At 34.1% G+C, this 23,915-nt stretch overlaps 2 protein-coding genes across 6 annotated transcripts in view; one reads left to right on the top strand and one right to left on the bottom strand.

The window, feature by feature from the left end:
• Positions 1 to 269: 269 nt before the first annotated feature.
• LOC135835846 (uncharacterized) lies at positions 270 to 4,030 on the bottom strand. 4 transcript variants are annotated; one of them, XM_065350291.1, is made up of 6 exons: positions 3,722 to 3,927; positions 3,440 to 3,625; positions 3,187 to 3,365; positions 3,021 to 3,115; positions 2,090 to 2,164; positions 270 to 1,363 (listed from the first exon to the last, which is right to left on the bottom strand). In XM_065350291.1, the coding sequence occupies exons 1-5, from the start codon at positions 3,774 to 3,776 to the stop codon at positions 2,113 to 2,115; spliced, it is 567 nt and encodes a 188-aa protein (XP_065206363.1). In that variant the 5' UTR covers positions 3,777 to 3,927; the 3' UTR covers positions 270 to 1,363; positions 2,090 to 2,112. The 4 variants fall into 4 exon arrangements, with proteins under 4 accessions (XP_065206363.1, XP_065206364.1, XP_065206365.1 ...); XM_065350292.1 differs by having other exon boundaries at positions 2,098 to 2,164; XM_065350293.1 differs by having other exon boundaries at positions 270 to 2,164; positions 3,479 to 3,625; positions 3,722 to 4,030.
• Positions 4,031 to 4,226: 196 nt separating this feature from the next.
• The window catches only part of PRL-1 (PRL-1 phosphatase), a 34,953-nt gene continuing 15,264 nt past the window's right edge, over positions 4,227 to 23,915 (top strand). Inside the window, exon 1 of one of the 2 annotated variants that reach the window (XM_065350294.1) lies at positions 4,227 to 4,385. The gene's annotated coding sequence lies outside the window, so the exon portion shown is untranslated. Of the gene's footprint in view, positions 4,386 to 18,828; positions 18,985 to 23,915 lie in introns of those variants that run through there. The other variant, XM_065350295.1, reaches the window with a different exon arrangement.

The raw sequence follows: 23,915 nt of genomic DNA, 5'->3' as shown, positions 1-23,915 counted from the left end.
AAAAAGAAGTACGAGAGAGACGAAAGAATGAATTTTGAATTCACTGATACAGATATTTTTTAATATGCCCGACCCCGACATTGTCAATTTGTCACTGATTATTTCACATTATAGGTAAAGGTAACACCATTTTCCTGATAGGTAGTCTTCAAGGTGTTGGAAAGGAATCTGGTCACCGCTACATTGAAATTCGCCTATTTTCAAAATTTCAATTTGATTCGAAGCTGAAAATTGCATGAAGATTGATCATATGAAGTATAGAACTGTAGATGCTACATTTTTAAGATAAAAGCGACTCATACCTACGTATAGGTATAATATTGTACAAATGAATGAACAACCGCGTCAATTTCTTCATCATGTGATTCACCGGAGATGGCAAACTTTAGTAACTTAACAGTTAACAGTGGTTTCATTCAAATTGATTTGCATTATTTCAATTTTGTTTCCTATCACATGTATCCACTCTCAAGAATGTCATTCAAAAGCGAACACCGAAGACGTATGCCCAAAAAGTACCCGTCATTTAATTCCAAATTATTTGGTAAATTATTTTATTTTTAGATTAATAAAAAATTCGCATTAATCTCTTATAGGTACCTACTGTACGATGTCAATTCTCCAGAAGGTTTCAACCTCAGACGTGATGTGTACATGCGATTAGCTGTTTTCATCAAAAATTTACCACAAGATGAAATCAAATGGCACTTGGTAAATACAGGATTCGAAATTTACATTTTTAAAATCATAATTTGAGATATCTACATTACTTAGTACCTCTACCTACATGATCCTTACAAATTCCACAGATTTTACCACCATGGAGTCATTTACCTCACTGGAGATCTGTTGAAATCGATTCTCAAAGCAAACTTCCTTGGGATCTGTTTTTTGACGTATCAAGCCTCAAGCTTAAAATCATTCGCTCCGGTTGTCAAAATGTACGAATTTTTAGAAGGTATATTTTTAATAGCGCACACGATATGTTTATTTTTCATTGTCGAATTATTTCAAAATGAGTTCCAGATTATGGTAAAGAAGCAATAGATCACATTCTTATTCTACAACATTTCAAAGAGATTTCGTTCGGAAATTACTCTTGGGAGGATAAGTGGGCAGTTGAGGAATGTCAACATATAAAATTGATGTAAAATTTGAATTCTCAGTTTTCCCAGCGTTTAAAATTACCTACCTATTTATTTATTCATTCGTGACTGTTATTTTAGTGCTAAAGATTTAAGGTTTTATAATAAATGGCCTGTGCTTGGTTACAATATGCCGGTGAAAAAAATCCAATGTGTTTCATTTCATGGACCAGCTTCACTATTGGAGAACCTCTTGAATAATTTTTCAGGAAGGTACGCTGTACAAAACATAACATTTAATTCCTGATCAAATTGATTCAGAATTGCATAACATAGTTTTTTTAATGGTAGATTCATCGTGTTGGAGCATGCAGCAGTAGTGTTACATGATTTTTATGGCGGAAAAGATTATTGGAATTGTAGGAAAAGTATGCAGTTCAACGAGAATTTGAAACAAATCGCTTCAGACTTTATGCAAACTCAGTTAAATTCCAGTTTCACACTTGAACGGACTTCATCGGTATACAATCTCTATAATATGCACATTTATCGTTATGTTCATGTTGAAGATTTTCACCGCTGATCAATTTAATTTTTAATTTTTTCAGAAAAATAAATAAGTAAAAGGAAACCCGTATCTGTGCACACATTTAAGAAGAAAAGATTTCGCTATAAGCCGATCTATAAAGATGTTCCCAATATAAAATGGGCTTCTGTACAGATAGAAGAAAAGCTCAAAAAGTATTTTATCCACGGCATTTTTAATCAGTGATGAAATGAACGAAGGTATGTTGTAAATTTTTTAAAACGGATTTTGGTTCGCATTTCGCAATTCTAACTTGGCTTTATATCGCAGATGTAGCTGAAATTTTCCGCAGCTTATTACCATCGTTCAGAGTGGTTACTTTTCACCTATCTTACACAATTGAACGTATAAGTTTGGTGGAATAGCAATTATTGAACAAATAATTTGCTCCAACGCGCCATATTTCATTGGTACTTACGAATCTACCTTTTCATTCCATATTCAAGAAGAACGTGTGTTTACAGGTTTCAACTCAGTTAAATACTTCGTGAATCTAAAATAAAATTTTCTACTTTAAAAAAAAAAAACTCTATTAATCAAATAATATAACAGTGCATCATTCACATAGCTTACAAAGTTACAAATATGTAGTATCCAGTGTTGCAAGAGTGCTGGTTTCAGCACTCCGGAGGAGTGCTTTTTACTCCAAGCATTTTTATCATACTCCAAACTCCACTCACCACTCCTAGTTTTGGAATTTACTCATTATACTCCACTCCTTACTCACTCCAAAGGAACTGTCAACACTCTTACTCCACTCCTACTCCACTCCTTACTCCTATCATTTTTCATTATTTTTCAGGAATTTTGACTCTACAGCCTCTACAGGATATTGAGTGATTGATTATATCCATGAATAAAAGGTGTAAGATGGTAAAAGTATATCAATAATTGATGAAATTATATCATTGGCGATAACAAATGAGAAAAACAGTAAAATAAACAAATAAAAAAATTAAAAATACGTGAGTAACAGCAATATTTTGATGTAATTAGTCACAAAATTAGGAAAAAAAGGAGGAGTAAGGAGTTTTGATTTGGCAACACTCCAACTCCACTCCTACTCCTTTTTGAAACAGTGGGAGTACTCCAGCATAGGAGTATGGCTCTACACTACAGCATGGAGTGCTCTTACTCCAAGCATATACTCCTCAAAAAATCTCACTCCTTGCACTCCTTACTCCTACTCTTACTCCACTCTTGCAACACTGGTAGTATCAAATACGACTTTTTGAAAATATTCAAGTATAAAGATCCATCTATCATACTTCGTCGACCATATACCTACTTCTAATAAATTATGAGAACTTTAAAATCAACATTATAACAAAGTACAAAAAATAAATTACCTTATAATACTATGAAAATCACATAATACTCTGGTTGATGGAAGACGCATTTTGAGAAATGCTTGGACGGACTCGCTTACACAAATATTCAAGATCTGTTACGAATTAAGAAAGGCTGAGTGAATTAAAATAAATACTTACAATACATTAAATAGGCACTCATTACAAAGAACATTAAACTCTTCGATACAATATTTTTCACCGAAGAATTACAACCGTCTTTGGAGCAGTAACACTTTTCCCAATAAACACCATTTTCTAAAACACCCCAATGACAAACGTCGGTTACTCCATTTTCCGCCACCGACGCACACTGCCTGATGACTTGTCTCCAGCGACCATCCCCTGGAAATCAATATAATCACTTTGCATTTGAACTGGACACGAGAATTTTAAAATAAGGTAGTACGTCTACTCACAAATGAAGCCTCTAGGGCCTTGTTGTGTTATTTTCATACAAAATGAGCCAGGAGATTTGGATTCATCGCTTGAACAGTCAACAGCGACGTGTTTCTCTCGACGAAAGTCTTCATAAGCGCCACAGTTGTCTTCGCCGTCAGGATCTTCTGCTGTTGAACACTGGTAACATTTTATCGATCTGGCATCTGAAAATGAAAATTTAGTCAGAAAAACTCTCGATCATTCGTAAAAAAGCAAAATTTTAAGGACACACCCTAGCAAGGTGTTACTGAGTCACTCACCCTCTAGCTTATATAATACACACAGAGTAAATACAGCAAATTTAATATAATTCATTTTAAAAGGCTTTTACAAACCATGAAAATGGTTTATATCACATTTTTCGATCATATAAATAGTTATTTTTATTAGTTCTTCATCATTCAAATTTCAAATTTCACTTTGCCAAATGAAAATTTCAAAAATATTTTGTTTTTGTTTGTTTACGAGAAAAAATTTGATTAGCTTCCTAAGCATTGTTTGCAAACTACTCAATGAGTTCAGAAGCAGTGTTACTATCTTGAATAATTTCTCCCACTATAGTAACTTGTTTTACTTGTTTGTTGAATTATTCAATTTTTTCATTATTAAATTAAAATTTAGTATAAAAAATTAAATAATCTTGAATTTTTTGTAATGAAAATCATTTTAAAAAAGTTTTTAAAAAATTTGAACGAATAAATCTAAAAATCAAAATCTTGTGAGAATTTTTGAACATGAACTTGGGTAAACCTTTCCGATACCGACACCAAAGTAAATCAACACCTAACAACCTCTAAAGCCTAGTAAATATCTTCTCTCTTCAGTTCGACAGAAATTTTTCCATTTCGAAGTAGTTTTGTGCTGTTATTCTAATTAAAAATAATTTGCTGCTTTTATTGTGTGTACAATTGGATGGATATTGTGGTAAGTTTTAATCAATTTTTCCAGTACGATAACTATAATCTCATAGCACCTAACACTTTGTCAATTTACTCAAAATTTGTAACTTTCAAAAGTCAACGTCATCTTTGATCGGACTCGTTGATATAATTTTATTTTTCGCTCATTCTAATAAGTTTCCGCCGATTTATTCGATTATTTCGGCTTTAAAACTGTCTTTGAGCTGAAGTTTGATCATCAGCTATCCTTCCAAGCTCAATGGAAATCGTTTAGAATCGGTCACCCTGCACTAAACACCCGAGAAAAAGCTTTCGGAAGTTGATGAATAGTTCTGAATGTTTCTCTATTCATTCGTCATGAACTTGAATTACTCGCGATATAGTTACTAAAATACTGGATGGAATTACTCTGCTGGACCAGAATTCGTTGTCCGTTGAAGTAACAACTTAGCCATTTCATTTCCTCCATACACTTTCGAATATACGTGTATATCCCAATTCGATTTTCAGAAGATAAAATCGAACTCGAAGATTCGAAGTATTCCGGAATGAACACGATAAGTTTCTGCTCATGCTGGGGATTTTAATTTTTACAAATTCCAAAATAATTCCATCGTTTGGTTAGACATTGTGAGGATAAGGAAATGTTACATGACATTAACCTTTACAGAATTGGCAAAAGATAACGATCAGTAATTCAGTGACAATAAGATGGCGCTCGTCGTAGTATTTTGGTGAATTGAATATGGACCGGTCTTTGCTACATACATGAACTCGATATTAATGGATTTAGAATTTATTCCGGTCCGGTATTAGAAAACTTATTCTTTTGAAACACTTTCCTCCGTTTTTCATTTTTTTGTTTTTAAAATAATGCCAAATTAATTCTGTTATTGAAAATGATATTCTGATTTTTATTTGTTGTATGTTTGAAAACTCGCAATTTTTGACTGATTGAATGTGTTTAATTTATCTAATTTTGAATGATTCTAAAATTTTTTTGCACCCCTGATAGACTCGGCTATGTGGTTTGTCTGCTTGTATTAATTCATCAATTAAAAAATCAAGGTATATCAATCATACAAAGTCATACGAGAAAGGATTGGCATTATGATGTGAACATAAGTATTTCATTCATTCAAAGGTATTTAGAGATTTCTGCGATAGTTACAGATGAATGAATTTTTTCAGGTATTTTACTAATTTATATGCGTGTGTACTGTGTACATAACAAAATTTGATTTAAGTACATGTAGGTAGTTACGAGACTTGTATGAACTCCAGTCACGGACATCGAGCGTTTATAAATAAATGCTCTTTAAATTTGTTTACCTATAATTTTACCCTTCGTTAGATGTGACCCGAATTCGCCTATTTACGAATTTTTTATGAGCTTGTTTTGTAAATTTATACACGTTGCGATTTAGCTATGCGTTATCGTTTTTGACATCGACTCAGTCGTCGAGTTTAATGAAGCTCTTCGTCGAAAAGCTTGCAAATTAATGAAGTACCCATCGTCGTCGTTAAAGTCATTTCACATCAAATAAAAATAATATGCCCTTTAACATCTTTTTTCAGGTACATATTGTATATTCGGATCGAGTATTTTCATTGTGTTTTTCCATTTTACCCCCTTCAACTGGGGTGGGGGGAGGGTTAATGAATTACTATACGTACTAGAAGTTGAGATGTAAGTACCTGTAAATAATATGTATTTCAGGGAATCAATATCATGGCTATTTATTTCTTGGTACTCTTCGGAGTAGTAATGAGTACTTATACGGTAATAACCCTAAATTATTGTATTCTAGTAAAAGTTTATTCACGAATAATCGATCGTGTTTCTCAGTATTATTCTGATACTTGTGTTTATTGTGTAGGACTGTTTAAATAGGTGTAGACTGTAGACCGAGCATCGTGTGTAGATTATTGAATGAGATACTCTCGTACAATCCTTGTTTTTGTTATGATTTTGATTCGCTAGTTTTCATCTACATTTATTTACGATTTGAAAATGAAGAAGGAAAAAAATAATCAAAATTGAGACGACTTGTTTTCATGTTGTGTCGTAACTTCTTTCTTTAGTTACTTGTCAATTGCTCAGAAATAATGAAGTCTTCAGTAATAATTACCTATTAGGTATGCTCAAATGCCCATCCTATTTATTTGTTCACGGATCAATTTTTTTATATTTCATCGTTGTAAAAGTACGTACGTAGACGTACCTCTACCTACTAATTGTGAACATTTGACTATCATCAAAGCATTAATCATACGTATTCACCGACACCGAGTTAGCGTTGGAATTATTAGATTAGTAGCCCAGTAGAATTACACATAAAATGAGCCAAAGGTCGGAAAAATTCCTATCAAAGGGGACTTTTTTCTAAAACGTGTAGAATACCGCCCTAAACAACATAGTAAAAGTCCCCATCGCTAGGGGTGGTGCTAACCCCAGGAGGGGGGTAAGACTTCCCCCAATTTCAGTTTTTCGCCATTTTCTCCTCCGCATTGCATTTTAACGAAAAATGTGTAGTTAGGTAAAAAAATCTACGTCAAATTTCCGATCTAATGATGTATCAACTTTCCTTGTATGTTCAAGGGGGGTGGAACTACAACCATTCAAAAAAGGGGGGTTCCCTGTAAAATGCATAAAGGCTGTAGGCGCCTAAGAGGGGTGAAATGGTCCCCGAAAGCGTTCGAGTTGATATTAGCATGGAAGATGGGTACCATTGAGAAACTTCCGCGTGAAAAATTTCATATCCACGCCACCTCCCCTTTTTTGGGAACCCCCCTTTTTTAAAATTTCAAAAACACTTTTCTCGGCCCCATTTTACCCGATTTTGAAAATTTTTCAGTATGTTATGTATAACCTTAGTAGGTATCCCCATAAAAATTTCCAGCCCCCTCCCCTCATATTTACCCCTCAAAATGATGTAGAAATGTGTCTCAGGGAGGGTGGGGGTAAAATGGGAATTTTGGGGGAAATAACTAAATATCAATGAGTAGGGTGTCGTTTTCATATGATTTGATCCCGCTGAACACGAATATGACGTCAGATTTTTTGCTACCCTCATCTAGCTCTCTCCAGAGCACGTAGCCCCTTCATTTTTTACTATTGTTGAAAAGCATAAAATAAGTTGAAAAAGGCTATTTTCAGGGGTAAATGTGTGGGGAGGGGGCTGAAAATTTTTATGGGGATACCTACTAAGGATATACATAACATACTGAAAAATTTTCAAAATCGGTTGAAATGGGACTGAGAAAAGTGTTATTGAAATTTCAGAAAAGGGGGTTCCCCAAAAAAAGGAGGGGGTGTGGATCTGAAATTTTTTGCGCGGAGGTTTCTCTATGGTACCCACCTTTTATGCTAATATCAACTCGAACGCTTTCGGGGACCATTTCACCCCTCTTAGGCGCCTACAGCCTTTATGCATTTTACAGGGAACCCCCCTTTTTTGAATGGTTGTAGTTCCACCCCCCTTGAACATACAAGGAAAGTTGATACATCATTAGATCGGAAATTTGACGTAGATTTTTTTACCTAACTACACATTTTTCGTTAAAATGCAATGCGGAGGAGAAAATGGCGAAAAACTGAAATTGGGGGAGGTCTCACCCCCCTCCTGGGGTTAGCACCACCCCTAGCGATGGGGACTTTTAGTATGTTGTTTAGGGTGGTATTCTACACGTTTTAGAAAAAAGTCCCCTTTGATAGGAATTTTTCCGACCTCAATGTCTAATTCTCCTGTACGGCGTTATATGCATATTTAATAAACTGAGTCCATTACAATAATGTTACTATAAATAAGCTGGATATAGGTACGTCATTTAAAAGAATTCGTGATACAAATTAAGCTCATTAAAAAGCTGATTTTCAAGTACATACTAACGTTCTCAACACTTTCTTCGGTCTCTTCAATTTATTTAAAATAACCAAACAAATAGATATCCAAATTGGTTTCCAAGTCTATTTGTATAATTTCCGGTTTATAGTCATCATTCAATAAACAGTTTAACCAATGGTGGGGATGAAATGAAAAATATTTTATTCCAAAAATTTGAAAAAATTGACAAAATTTTATCCAACGAAGTCTCATTTTTTTAAACCAAAAGTCTCATTGTTTTCCCAGGTATTGTCCAAAAGTATTACCTTTTTACAATAATTACCAAAAGTCCTTATCTATCTTTGCTGAAATTGTCAAATTCTTGTTTTTTGACAAAAATTCTCGCTTTGTAGCAAAATATATTGCTATAAAGTTTACCCTTCTTTCAAGAATTACTCAATAATAATCTCGTTTTTTTTGTCAAAAAGTATCACCTTTTTGCCACAATTAGATACCTACGAGTATCAAAACGGCCTAGCAAGATGATTGCCAAGTCATACAAAGAAGATTTCTAAATTTTCAAAAATTGACAAAAACTTTTCGATTTTTTCGCTAAAAAATCTCAATTCAAGTTTTATTAAAATTTTTTTTTTTAAAACAAAGTTTCGAAAATTTTGAAAAAAAATAGCTACAATTTTTCGTTTTGCAAAAATATTCAAGAATTCCTTTCATGCTAGAAGTTGTCTATAAAAAGTCCTACTTTTTGCTAAAATATTTCGCTTTTTCTACCAAAAAGTTGAAAAATAGTCCAACTTTTTAAAATTAAAAACTGGAACATTTCAATTGAAGGGCCTGATGAAAGAAGGGCTCCCTCGGAAAAACATAGTTTTGAGAAAAACGCGTTCAAGTTTTACTTTTGTTGCCAATTAAAAACTACTCAACGTATTGATTTGAGGTAGGTGTTTTTTAAAAATTTGAAGTGTCAGCAACAAGTATTGACCATCACCTGCCAAATAATTTATCCACATCTTTGAAAAAAATGAGATTTAAAAACTCGCGTCGGAGGCCCTTCTTCCATAAGTTGATTTTGATTAACTTCATCTTTCAACGTGATTAAATCGAAAACTAAGCATTTTATAAGAAAACTAACGACATTATGTCGATTGGAAATTTAATTCTCTACAACTTTGTTTTTTTGAAATTTTCGTAGGATGCTTCCTTTCACCTCCAGATCAATTTTTTCCATTAAGCTGATTTTGATTTTTATTCACATTCATCTTTTACGTGATATAAATAAAAAAAAACAAGGCATTTTAAGAAAAAATTAAGAACATGATGTCGATTGAAAATTTAATTCTCTATAACTTTGTTTGCTTGAAATTTGTGTAGGATGCTTCCTTCCTTTCGCCTCCAGATCAATTTTTATGAAACTGTAACACCGAACACGTACCTACGGTATGGCGGTATGCCGATTGAGATGTTTTATTCAAAGAGATGATATGAATAAAACATCATGTAACTTGCTCTAGGAACAAGATCATGAACTGAAACTCACACCCAAGGTAGCCAAGACTTCAAGGAACTCAAATCACCAAAGTGCGGAAAAAGGGCCTCCGGCCGAGAAGGCCCCTTTTCCGTCAGTCCCTTCAATTTGAAATGTGCTGGGCTTTTTGGTGATTTTTCTCTACATTTAAATGTTTTACTCACGTTTTGTCACTTTATTGGTCGCTAAAGTTATTTTTATGTAAGTAGGTATTTTGGACAAAATTGAGTACCTACGAGTCTTATGAAAATATCTTTTTAACATTCTGTTACAAGTACTAGAAGCTGGTCTGTAAACCTGATTGTGTTTGCAAATTAGGTTTCTTGGTGGTAACTGGCCTTTTGAGACCCTTAAGTTCTACGATTGAGCTGCTGAAATTTTTTTTGTTGAGCTGTTGAAAGTTGGACTGATAAATTTCGTATTAGGTATCTAAATGATTTTGAAGTCAGGATTGGAAAAAATATCATGAATGAATGGTATGATGTCCTTTTTGATTTTCCCCATTGCTGTGAGTAACAGCTCGAGACATTGTGGTAGTGTTTCTTACCTTAGACGATGAAGCAAAAGTTCACTGCTGATCTGTCTACAGCTTATCTAAATCTGGTGTTCCATTTCAATGTATATGAATCTATTGTATCTACATAGTGTGAGTGCATCTGCACAGTTCATTCCAAGGTATTTTCAGTAAATCTAGAATAATGAGGATGGGACAACTGAGCCATAGAAGAAGGTCTTTGGGTCTATAGATCATTCCATACATGATCGTGACTTCCTTCGCAGCTATTCAAATTCAAATAGCGATCAGTGATCGATTATTTATAATTCCAAGCCATAATAATGTGTACAATTAAGTGCAATTCACTTATTCCCGATGAATACATATGAGTACGTAATAGGAAACTGATTAATATTGAAATGCATCAATCGCAAGGCTACTTTACATTTTCATCCTCTTTCGGTATAGAAATCCATTTGACGTTATTTGCGAGATAAATTCTATCATGCTCCTGTGGGAAATTAAGCCTGTTGAATGCGCAATTGTCACACCAGTAAAAGGTACCTAGATAGAAAGAGAGAGAGAAAGAGATGAAGCGAGGAGCAAAAAAACGCAAATATTGTCAGCGTTGACGTTCGCCCATGTCTCTAAATTTAGCCTCAATGTACTCGTCGTAAAAGTTAAAGAAAGGGCATCGTTAGGTGGAATCGAATCAAGTTTTTTTCCTCATCCGCCAGCATCATATATACGTGACAGTACATACGTATTTTTTCTACAGACGAGGGGGATCTAGTGTATCTGACTGACGAAATTTTTTATATGTATTGCAATTTGTACTCTTTATACGTCTCTAGTATTTATATTATTATGTCGCGTATTCGCAATATTTTTTGTTGTTTTTTTGGTTTCATCTTCAGCACCTGCATGTTATGATGTACAATGGAATACGATGTGTCTGTGAAAAGATGTCACAAAAATTGAAAAAATATGGGTAATTTAACGCAAGATTACGAGCCATTTGCCAAGTGTGGCCAAATTACTACGCGTGCCGGTGTAATTACTACGATTACGACGATGCGACTATGGAGAGCGACGGTCGCGGTGGGTCGGTGTCGCGAGTTTATCTCGTTCTATCGTTTATCGATGACATAACTCCAAGTGACCTTGCCCTGTCGTAGATTTTTCCTATGATGAATGAACGTGACTCGAAATATTTGTAGCGTTTGCACTTTGTTCGCGTTAATCGTCGGACAAGTGCGCTTGCTTGGTCAATGAAGGCGCGTCGTCGTGATAACAGACATTTTTACTCTACGAAGACTGCACGAGAGGGGAAAGACACGGAGGAAAAAGAGCAAATGCCGTCTAATTAGCAGATAATCTTTAGACTGTATGTGATCGGTATACCATTACCTACACGAGTTCAATGAACGATGGATGTAAAGTTATCGGCTTTATTCCACGCGCGTTCACATTCGCGATAAACGGGTTATTAATGATGGTCGAATAATATGATGCAGAATTAGATTTGGCTGTTTTTTGACCCCTTCTGTCTTAGATTTTTTTGCTGGAGTCTGTGCCCGTGTGTGTGTACAAGTATAGCTTATTTCGCGAAAAATTATGGATAACATTGAGAAAATTGTTTGAAAATTTGAATTTTATGAAAAATCAGTGGTTTTATTCGATAAAATTTAAGGAGGGAGGGGATTCCACGACGATAAATTGTACAATTCCTACGTTGGGTTTTCTACTTTTTAGCTCGATTTTCTTCAGTAAAATCATTTGATGGTGATTGGTGTTTTTTTAGGCTGACCTTGAACCCAAATATATGTAGGCATGCGTTCGTTGGCCTTGAAAATCTCCTATCGAGTTAATGGACCATCAAAATCATAAGAATAGGAAACTAAAATTTGATGTTTGGGAGAGGGGTGTCAATTTTCAACCCTCCTCACCCCTGTACAGCCGGGTGACGGTGTGAGTAGATTTTCGTGTCTTTTTAGGAAGCAGAGTTCAATTTTGTATGCATCATTATCATTAGAACCTTACTTACCTAGTTGATCATATGAGCTAAAATCTGGCGTGTGATTTTTTGAAGGTTAATGACGATTTCTTTTGGAGCCTTTATCTTTGCTACCTTAATTCCCATCCCTTGCGTGCTTTGAAAAATGAATATCATTTTTTGCGACGATCGCAACATTCTTAAAAACGATTCTGGGACAATCCCTCTATCCATTATCTTTCACTAATATCTTCCCAAATGACCACCCTCCCCCCCCCCAATAAATTCCCCCGAATGAATTTTCCTCAAAAACTTGAATTTCCAAGTGTACGAATTTCTTGCAATTTTAGTAAAAAAAAAACACAAAACTTTAAGGTGATTTTGGCAATGAAAAACGAGACTTCCCTGCAACTTTTATGGAGAAGTGGATTTTTTTTTGCAATTCTGGCAAACAGAAAGTAAGACTTTTGGCTAAATTTATTATGTCAACTAAAAACAGACCTTTTTGAGATTTTAGCTTAAAAAACAAACTTTTTTTTGGCAGTTTTGACAATAAAAACCAGGCTTTTGTGAAAATTTTGGTAGATAACAATTTTTTTTTACAATTCTTACAAAAAAGTAGCATTTTTCGCAATTGATGAAAAACTGATTTTTTTTTGTTGAAATTTTAACAAAGAAAGCAGATTTTTTGCGACAAAAATGTTCGATTTATTTTGACCTATACTCGTACTTACAGAAGAGGTGTTTCTGAGATTTTGGCAAAAAACAAGACTATTGTATGAGAAAAGGAGTTTACAGAGAGTGAGCTAGTTGGATGAGTCAGAGTTCAAGGAATAGGTTGAAGAGTGTGAGAATGAATAAGTGGGACACTCAAACATGACGTTTTTATATTGTTTATAATTAAGTTGATATCAAGCTAGGCAGTAAGTTTGTACTGAGACAGTTGAACCGTGTACATCACTGTTAATCACTTCTCTAGAGTGTAGCTCATCATGTAACCGTGGAGGTTTATTTTTTTTTTTTGTAATTTCGAACCATTTTCGAGCTGTTTAGGGTAAAAAGAATATTTGGAGTAAATGCAAAAATGAAAAAAAAAATTGTTTCTGCAATTACCCCAAATCGATTTTTTCTGGGGTGATTGCAAAAACGCAATTTACAGCCGAAATAATATAAAAAATTCCGAATAGCGATATCTCACTTTAAATTTCAATCCTTTGTGACCCTAAATCGTGAAAATTCCAGATAAATCGGCAGTTCTTTCTATTTCACATGCATTTTCAAAAAAAAACACCTCTCACTTTACTTATGAGTGGTTTCAACATGCTTTGATAAAAGTGTTTGCTACGGAACGGAGCTACAAGTTGAACCCCGCGAGTTGTGACCAAGTGAATATGTCGGTAAGACGGTAAAGGATGTTGCTTCGACACCCCAGAAAATTGATATTTTTTTGCATAAAGTCACAATTTTGCTATTACTCCATTTTTGCAATTACCCCACTCTACCTTACATCGTTTTGATAAAACCTGCCTATTATTTCATACAACAAAGACTTGTTGGCAGTTTTGATTAAAAAGAAGCAGTCATTTTGATAATTAAGATAATGAGATTTTTCTGTGCATTTTTGATGAACTAACAGAAACGGATTTTCGAAAACCGTACCTAGATTGCTCGAAGTCACAAAGTCGCAGAAAATGCGGCTAATCTAATCCCAGTTTTTAGGCGCTGCTTTGTCCTTTTATTCGTGTATTTAATTATTTTTTTCGAACACCGGGCAATTCAGAAATTTTTTTTTCACTTATCTACACATGATAAATTTTGATTTTTTAAATGAAAAATGAACCAAACTGATATTTAAAATTTTAAATGAATTACGAATTTTTTCAATTTTTACTTCTTTATGTGAGCCAATTTCTGTTTACTTATTTAAATTTGAACTTATATTATTATGCATTTTGAGGATTCTGGCGAAGAAAATTTCTGAAATTTCACGAGTGTTTATTTATAGAATCAGATGCTGTTGAGATGCTGAAAAATTTTTCATTTTTTTATTAGCTATGATGTTACGGAGAATCAGAGAGATTTTGGGAAGGAGAATTCAATGGCCGATTTTACAGCTGTATTTGAGCTTGATATTTAAAAGAACGGAGCGATATTTCGCTCGTCCCTTTGTGTATTGCACACCTTCTTTAGGGAGTAAAATTGTAAGAGATCTACCTACGAATAATATTTACATAATTTTACTATAAAATGCCTCGATAATGTACGATTTTTACTCAAAAAATATTCCCATTTCAAGACCTCACAAGTACATATGTACCTTACCAATATGAAGACTTCATGAGTACACAAACGCGCACCCTTATAAATGTATAGTGTAAGTATGTGTTTTCCCTAAAGGGAAAATAAATTACCGGGCACGTATTCCTCCGTAGGTTGTGCTCATATCTCGCATGTTTCTCGTCAATAAAGTTTTAGAAAATTTTATGTGTATTTGTCGATACTTCGCTGTTTTTTCTCTCGTATATTTTCCACAAACAAATGTACACAGTGGCGACGGCGACGACGACTGCATCCAAGCTATGTATAAAAATATATATTCTGAAAAGACGATAAAGAAGAAAAAAAGACGACGATGAGGACGAGGTTTAAAACCCTCTCTTCGATTGCCCCCCTCCCCTCCAATCTGTGCCGGCGGATAATGGAAAACTTCGCCTTTAAACCGGGTGGTGGCATTTAGTATTCGCAGCCGACGAGGAATATTCGATCGTGTTGTTGTGATGACGTCATACTAACCATGTATTACGTCATGTTACCCCAACGTGAAACCGCATGGAAAAAGCTCAATTTACGCCAAATAAAAATACTGTCAAATTTTCATCGATATAGCTGTGGCAGGGAGAGAGGAGAGAGATTCATATTAAACGGTCTACAAGTATGTCTATGTACACAATGTACGTAGTACGTACATACTCGACTTTTCGATACCCTGGCTGTTCGTCTAATTTCATTGTATGTAGGTATGTACTGTTTGCTTTTTGCAACGTATTACCCACTTCGGCCTATAAGAAAAGCAACACGAACGGGATGAGGGGAGGTAAAGAAGACCTTTATATATTTTACACGTTTTTCTAAAGAGCTTTAAAGCTGAAATAGTTCAATTTGCATATACACGTCAAATTTACACTCGGATTTATGGCGAAATAACGCTACAACGTATAAATGCCGGCCGCATAGTTACTTCCAGCTCGTCAGGCTTTTACTTTGCTAACTTTTGGGCGGTTTTCTGATAAAAGCAGAGGCGACTGCGACTGTGTGTTTTTTTCTACTACGCCGAAGGTGTTTTCCTCATTGCCAAACTTTCCTTTCGTAAACTATATCGCAAAGGGTGAGAATTTCATCACTTAGAGCAGTCGTGTCATACGGCTGTTTTCACTTTCCACTTTGTTTTTCTACGTCATATCGTTCATTTTTCTATTTCCAAACTTGTCATCGCTATAAGGTTAGCAAATCAAAATATTGCGAGATGGAATTTTTTTATGAAATTGTTGGAAAAAAAAATTATCAGAAGATGGAATTCAATTTGTAAAATAAATAAGAAGCGAAACGATAGTTTTCGAAAAGCAGAGAGAGGTTGAGAGGATGTAAGTGAAGACGTGATTAAGGTAACTGAAAATTGAAAAGAGAAAAGAAACGAAAGATGCCAAATCTAAACGAATGTGAGAGTCATTGTCATTAATTCATTAAAAAAATTGAAGCTGAAGTGAGCAAAATTGCGTTTACGTTTTTATGAAATTTTCGCGTTTTTCCCCCGAATGTTCAGATTATTATTTTCTAACACTTGACCATTTTTATCAAATATTTGAGAGATGAAGCTGGGAAAGCATTTTAAGTAAGTGAACGGGGAGTAAAGTTGGAATTTTTCTAAACAAGAGAAACGTGCAACTTTCAGTCGACATTTTGCGCTAGTTCCCCAAAGAGGGCTATCTTCACCAAGCTGTGATTAAAATACGGAAAACACGATCTGCAAAGTAAGACTTGGTTTTTAATACGCTTTGAAACTATATTCGATTTTGAAAATTATTTTTGTTCACATTATTACGTTTTAAAACCATTTAAAAACCATTTTTTGGTAGAATTTCTCCTATACATAATATAAAATACTAAAAATAGACGGTTCAAAAGTTTCTTTGCAGATCGAGAACTTGAAAATTTTATTTATTTAACAAGTTCTCGTAAAAGTGAGCTTCTCTCAAGTTGTACTTATCTTTTTTCTCCGTTCGTCGAATGAAAAGTTTCAACTGTTGTTTTCAACACATTCGTATGGCGCAGCTATTCAAGTTATCTCTCTGGTTCGAATTTAAGGATTTCTCTATTAAAAGTTTGTCTCTCGGTTGTGGAGAAACTTAACTAATATGATGAGCGTAAACGTACCGCGTATACCTGATGTCTGCACGAGTATATGTATAGCAACAAGTATCTACAGCTACACTTTCACTCGAGGGTTCAAATAACTACATCAAAATCATCGACTCGATGAGTTGTATGCAGAGAATCTGAACAAGTAACTCGATTATTGCTGTTTAATTCAACTCACTGCCGAAGTTTCGAAGAAGCTAACCCAATTATTAGGGTTTTTTGGGGGACTGACCCGAGCTAACGCTGGATAATTCCCTTATATGGTTTCTTCGGACGTGTTGAAGGGGAATAGGTCACTGTTGAAAATTTTCGCCCTAATTATTATTCCTCGTGGAAACTGAACGTGTTTTATTTTTGTTCTCTTTTTTTTTTCAAAAGCGATTTTTCAGCTACCAATAGTCTCAAAAGGTGTGTGATTTTTGGAAATTTTGAAATTCAAATAATATCGAGTCGATCAACACCTCGTCGAGAAAAATTCTTCAATACAGGATATTTAAATTAATTTTTTTTTTGCCACAAGTTGGCGAAAAATGTGTTTTTTTTTAAGTTACAGATTTTTCTCACCACTGAGAATTTATTGCTGAAAATATGAACTCTCTATCCGAATATGATGAACGTTGAAAAAATCTATATTGAAAACCACATTTTGACCCCCACTCTCATAATAATTTTCGTCCATTTCTGGGCCGAGTAGTCGACACCTTAGACTCATTTTTGTTTAAAAAGCCGCCAAAGGGCTGCTAATTCGACAATTGTTGACCTTCTATATTCATCTGAAAATTTTAGGAGTCAATTTTTTTTTACGACTTGTCTAAAAATTTTGAAATTATTTGATTTTGAATGACTTTCATTTTTTTTATCATTCAATATTGCACCCACGCGAATGAACGAAAGAATGATTCAATCACAAATCTCTGCGCGTATGTACGTATGCTTATGGGGGGGGGGGGGCGGCGGTAGTTTTCGTTGTTCAGCAGCATGTTATGTTTACCGTTGAGAAGAGTAGAGTGTAGAGTTGATCAATGATCAGTAAAGAGCCACCGTGGTTTGGTGGAGTGTGCGCTGGATCGTAGTGTTTTAGGTTGTGGTTTCATTAAAAAATTTTTTTTCGTTCAATGTTTTTCTAAGTCATGATTTTTTGAAACATTTTGTCATTTATTCCATTTTTTTGATTTTTGAACCAAGCTGAAATACAATTTTCTTGAAACCTTATTGTTTTAATCCCCCCCCCCCTAAATTTTTTCTCATAGCTAATGAGCAGAGCCGAGGCGATAAAAACGTTTCTATTCGAAAGGAAACGTAAACATTGATAAGATGTGAAGAATATTCTTGAAAAATAATGTATTTTGATGGCTTTATCTTTGATTAAGCAATTACCCATCATTCATCGGCGTATAAATAAATCTTCGTAAAACTACGTGCATTCGTGGATGAGTTTTACGTTTTTAGGCAACGTTATCAGTGTGTTTTTTGGTCAGATTATATCGATATTAAATTGACCATTCAATACTAGTGTAATTTTAACTTCTCGTTGTAAATAAAAAGAAATGAAAAGTACATACGCAGAAAAACTGAAAAAAAATCATCGACAAATTTTTAATAAGTTTTTAAATTTCAATTCATGGTGAAAAGTCGTTGTAGTGAAATTTTACAAAAATGGAATAAAATCACTATTTTCCAAAAAAGCCTCACTTTGAGAATCCTTAGCTCAGTCTCAGAATTAGAACAAAAAAAAAATGATAATGTAAATTTTGGAGTGCAGAATTTCTGTACTCTTGGTGAAATGAAAAAAATTGAAATTTTTCGAATTGTTAGATACGTTTTAAAATGATCACAATTTTTTCTCGATATTCTATGAAAAAATGTCGCGTAGTAAAGAATACCTTCGAATCGGACTTACCCCGAAGATCAAATGAATTTTCCTCAATTGCGCCTCAAAAACTGTATCGTATACGAATTTGTAAACGAAAAATCGCCATTTTTTGGGCTTTCGCGTTAACAACAGAAGTGGAACTCTCCCGAGCAAAAAATTTGAATACAAATACAAAAAACTTGAACTTGAAAAATGACGTCAATAGCGAATAAACAACGTATCAACACAAAAACAGTTTCAGTTATATTTTCCCCACCTTCGAGTGACGAGGTGAAAACACCGAAACAAACATGTGTTCCAATCTCGATTACACCTTTTATCATTTGGCAGTTTCATCGCCATATAGTTGTGTAAAAAGAAAAGCCGAATTCGTTCGTATATTATTTCGACATTTTCTCCAACTTTGTCGTCGTTGTCGTAAACTGTTATATTGCTTTAATAATGAATACGTCACCGTTGTGTATTTTCGATAAGTACGTACGTATATTTGTGTATTAGACATGAGAATTTGTATAACCTTGTCATTATGTTCACACATCGTTCACGCGTGTAAATTCCTTACGTCGAGTAACAAAATCACGTAGTGGAAAAAATTTGACGAATTTTTTTCCACACTCCACACTGTCTTGTGCCCCAGCGCAGCCTTTGATGCAATTTAATCTTCTCATCGTGTCGTTTTATCTGTATAACTGAATTGAAAACCTAGCCAGGAGTATTTGAAATTAAAGGGAAAATCGTATCCAATTACCTATCGTCTAAAAATCGTCGTGGAATTGTACGTAGAATACGAAAATCATTTTGTGCTTGTGAAACGTAAACGTACCTACTACGTATTGTATACGTATAGAACGAGAATTACTTATCGTTAATGCACAATTTTCATTACGAATTCCAAAAACGTGGTAATTTATGGGGAAAGCAAAAGGCAAAAAATAAGGGTCGGGTGGGTGACCTGAGCCGAACAGATAACTCGTAACTAGAGACGGTTAAATTCTACGAATTCTTTAGCCAATTTGCGTGGGTGTTATTACGAGCAATTTTCATTTATATTTGTCTAACGTCGCGCCGCGCTTTGCGTTTATTAAAACTACGATGCTGATTTTATTTTCCATAAACTCTTTATTCTTTGCGGTACGATGGCGTTGTTTTGAGCGTGTAATTTGCCTAGAATTTACCATAACGTCGCCGCATCGTGCATCGCTCGCTTATGGAGTGAAATTTGATCTTTGCCAGAACAATCGTATGTATATTGTGTAATGTACGTACAAGTTGTTGATATCAAGGTCAAGTCCAATTGAGTTTGAGTATTGGTGCCATATTGCTCTCGATAAATCGTATGTACTTATGTATTGCTCAGCGCATAGTAATGCTCGTCGAGTGTTATATCACGTTTTCTGGCTTCCGTGAAGTTGTAAAGTGGTCTTATTTTACTTATCGTACCAATTTCACGTCGTTTTATCGCCAAAAGAACCAAGTTAGCGTTTTGTGGTACGATTCGAGACTTTTTCGAAAGACGAGCTTTCGATAACTTTTAAAAATTGGTCGACGTTGTGAATATTCTTTCGGAGGAATTGGCTAACGTATGCTTTTTTTTTTGTTGATTTCCACTTTCGAGTTTGAATAAATGGGTAAGGGAAAACGGGGAAGAGAAGGGCGTTGTCGAAAAATACGATTACAATGCTGAAACCATATTTTCAGTTCATCAGTCCCCTTCAAAATGCTGCTTGCATATCTTAATATTTTTCAACCAAGAATATTTGAAGATTTTTAAGGAAGGAATTGACAGGTCAATAAACCCCGATTCAAATTGGAGATCTCGCTAATGGAAGTTGAGACCTGTTATTTACATATTCGTTGTGAAATTTTTAGCCTCCAGTCACCCCTCCCCCCCGTATTTCTTCCAGTATAGTTAGAAGTGATTTTTTTATCTTGAATAGATAATGGAATCACCCAAGAGGTCATTCGTAGAAATTTTCTTTCTTGTTTTCTTGTTGAAATGTGCATTTCATTTCCAAGCCAAATATCAAAGTGGTCTTTCGAAGGTACTTCCGAAAAGCTTTCGAACTCGTTAATCAAACATGAATATAATTTTTTCTTTAAATTAAATTAAGTAATTTCCGTTGAAAAATGTAAGTTGAAGTCATGAAAATTTTAGTCCAGAAAAAAATTCCAAAAAAAATTTTCTTTTTGATTGTCCATAATTTATTTAAATTTTTGTAAGAAATTATCATACTCATAATTATAAAGCTGCATTAAAAATTCAAAAAAATTTCGAAGGTGAAAAAATTATTTTGAATTTTTTTTTTGATTTTTTTGTAGACTGATTTTTTAGACTTCATTTTTTAAAAATTTTTCGAAAATCCAATTTTTCCAAATCTTGACCGGCTTTATTTCTGGAAGAAAACAAAAACAAATGTTTTCACTTGCTTTTTGCAAAAAATTGACAACACCTTTTTCCCCATTATTGAGTATCCAAAAGTTTTAGCTTTTTTGCCAAAAATCAGCAAAAATCTCGCTTTTTATCTAAAAGTTGCTGAATATTCCAACTTTTTTGACAAAAATTTCGAAAAAATATTTATCACTTTTGCCAATAATTGCCAAACAGATCATGCTTTTTTGTTAATTTTTTAAAATCTAACTTTTTAACAAAAATTCTCGTTTTTTGGAAAATTGCCACCGAGTCTCGCTGTGTTTCCGCAAATTGCGAAGAAGCGCTACTTTTTGCTGAAATTATTGCCGAAGCCTTTCCTATTGATGGTCCCACTCTTTTCTAAAAATTGCCCTACTTTGTCACTTTTTCGCTAGGAAGTGCTAAAAAAAGCCCTTTCTTTTGCTAAGATTGTCAAAGGTCGCCATAAATTGCAAAAATTCTCGTTTATTAAAATTTTAATTGAAAATGAAAAGGTTCTGATTTTTCTGGTGATTTTTTTCTGCATTATAATACATATTTATTACCCATGTTTTGTTATTTTTTGGTTACTTTTTAGCCACAGAAGTTACTTTTTTTGAAAAAAAAAGTAAATGCTTACAAGATCTGTAACTTTGTAGAAAAATTGAAGAAAAATGAAATTTTTCATGTTATCCTAACCCAGCTCTTTTAATCTAAAAAGTAGGCAAACATTGTCTAGACTTACTCGTGTGCAGCATGTGTTGCCTAAAAAGGTGTAAGGAATTAGGTCACCTGTGAAATACCCTGTAGAAATTTAATAATATTTCAGGGAATGTCCTTCAAATAGTATATTACCTACAAATATTATTCCTTCAAGTTTGAAAAAATACGATTTTCCACCCCCCCCCCCTCTCCCCCATTAATGTTGAAAATTTCTCTTTCTGGCATTTCTATACATATTTTGTTGCCTTGCCAGGATTTCAAATTCTGATTTTTTTTGTTTGGAAAACTTCAAAAACCTGGAAAGGTGTGTAATAAAACTAAGGGAATTGAGATCATCTCTTCCAAATTGAAAATATTTTAAAAGAAAATGGCAGACTGATCTTACTATGTTAATTTCATGACATTATGCTAATATGTTTTTTGTCAGTAAAATTTTGACCCCCTTGGTCCTCTCCTCACCATCTGCTATCAATAAAAAAAATTCTGCATTTGACACACTAACGCTAAAAATTAAAAAAAAAAAAAACTGAAATTTGTCGTACAAATGAATGGAATATTTTCTGAAAAAATTGACAAACTTTTCACTGTTCTCTCTTCGAAGAGTTGTTTTGCTCAACGCGAAGCTGTCATTTCAAGATGCGATGATTCGTGAAAACTTCAAAAGATTCTAAAAACATTTTTGACACGTTTGCGAGGCAGCATGAAACTGTTTTGACAAATTTCTTATTTTAATTTCATTTCACGCGAGAATTGAATTTTTAAATACTCAATTATTTATTTGAAACGCGTTTTTTGTTCATCGTCATCATCGCAAATTTAATGATTTCGAATGAAAAATATTTTCCTAATTTTTTCTATCTGAAAGCTTTCGTCCACTTACATTATTAATCTAATAGCTGTCTTGAAAATTTCAACAGTTTTTATGGTTGTAAGTTATTCTCGTGTAATTCGTCATATTTTACTGCGTAATAAATTTGATGGACTGTAGTCTGTAATATTGTATCAGAAATTGAACTGTGCATACCGTACGTGTATACAATACATGTATCGTTACAAGAACATTGTCACCAGTGTTACGGATTGTTTTTCAAGAGAATAGCTCTCTCTTTAAAGATATCTCGTATACACTTTTGTGTGTATCTACATTAATTGTAAATGCAACACTCGAACTAGATTCCTCGCACACGATGTTTGGGTACAGAACAGAGAGCAGAGACAGACAGACAGTGGTACACTGTATGTATAGTATACCCTTAATCCAAACCGCCATACGCGAATGTACATATAACTTGTAAGTTTATCGACCCTGTGTCTAGAAACACTGACGCTGTTTAGTGGTGAGGTCAAAATACTGCACCGCGTCTTGGTAACCTATGCTCACTGTAACAGTAAGTGGCTTGGGCTTGAAGATAGACCGAGAGAGAGGGAATAGAGTAGAGTTCAATGACGTATTTAGAGAAATTACTATACATATAATATAGCGTACCTATATAGCCAAACCTTATACCGTTTGAAATTCGTCAAAGTTACAAAAATGTAACTTCGAGCAGCTAAATCTGTTGGTGATGGGATCAATTTTTTCCCTCTCTCTTAACACATGACGTGTTTTATTTTATATTTTTTTCGTTTTGTAGAAATCCCTTCTGATTCTTGATATATTTTAGGGGTGATCTTTTTTTCGCCACGGTAATACCATCTCTGAGGAGGAATAAAATTCTAAAGTATAAGTTATTATTATTGGGTTCGCTATGTTGTAAAAGGCAACAAGTGGCATGGAACAATTTTCCTTCTCATTAAATACACATCCTTTGACCTATTTCGTATGCAAATTCCTCCGAGTAACGAAACCGTTTTGATAATTTAGTATACCTACGAGATGTCTATTTAGAAGACTTCGGTGAAACCGATATGGTTAAATGTAATTATGATAAACAGGTAACCAAGTATTTATTATGCGAAATGTAATTGAGTTGAGTGAAATGATGATGTGGCTTAGGTATTTATTAAATAGATCGTTATAGAAGTGATGAGATTTATATAATTAATAAGTACTTGATTGATTAGGAACAGAAAAATCATAACAAAAAAAAAGTTGAAAAAATTGCCCAAACACTCTAAAAATTCATCTAAAATCACAAAATATTTGAAATGAATATCTTCAGGCATTTTTTTTTTTTTTTGAAAATGCACTTTTTGCTTCAGAAATATTTCGACAAAAATTCGTCCGCAGTACACACATAGGTATCGTTTACTAATATACGTACACGTACATTTTTAACGGTTTGAGGGGAA

The sequence above is a fragment of the Planococcus citri genome, chromosome 2 (genome assembly GCF_950023065.1).
Source record: "Planococcus citri chromosome 2, ihPlaCitr1.1, whole genome shotgun sequence".
NCBI lineage: Eukaryota > Metazoa > Arthropoda > Insecta > Hemiptera > Pseudococcidae > Planococcus > Planococcus citri.
This window is presented reverse-complemented; position numbering and strand designations above follow the sequence as displayed.

Coding starts and splice junctions, on each gene's coding strand:
- LOC135835846 (XM_065350291.1), bottom strand. CDS start 3,776: ATGAATTATATTAAATTTGCTGTATTTACTCTGTGTGTATTATATAAG. Junction 3,116..3,186: donor CGAAGAGTTTAATGTTCTTT/GTAATGAGTGCC, acceptor AATTCGTAACAG/ATCTTGAATATTTGTGTAAG. Junction 2,165..3,020: donor GATTTTCATAGTATTATAAG/GTAATTTATTTT, acceptor ATTTTATTTTAG/ATTCACGAAGTATTTAACTG.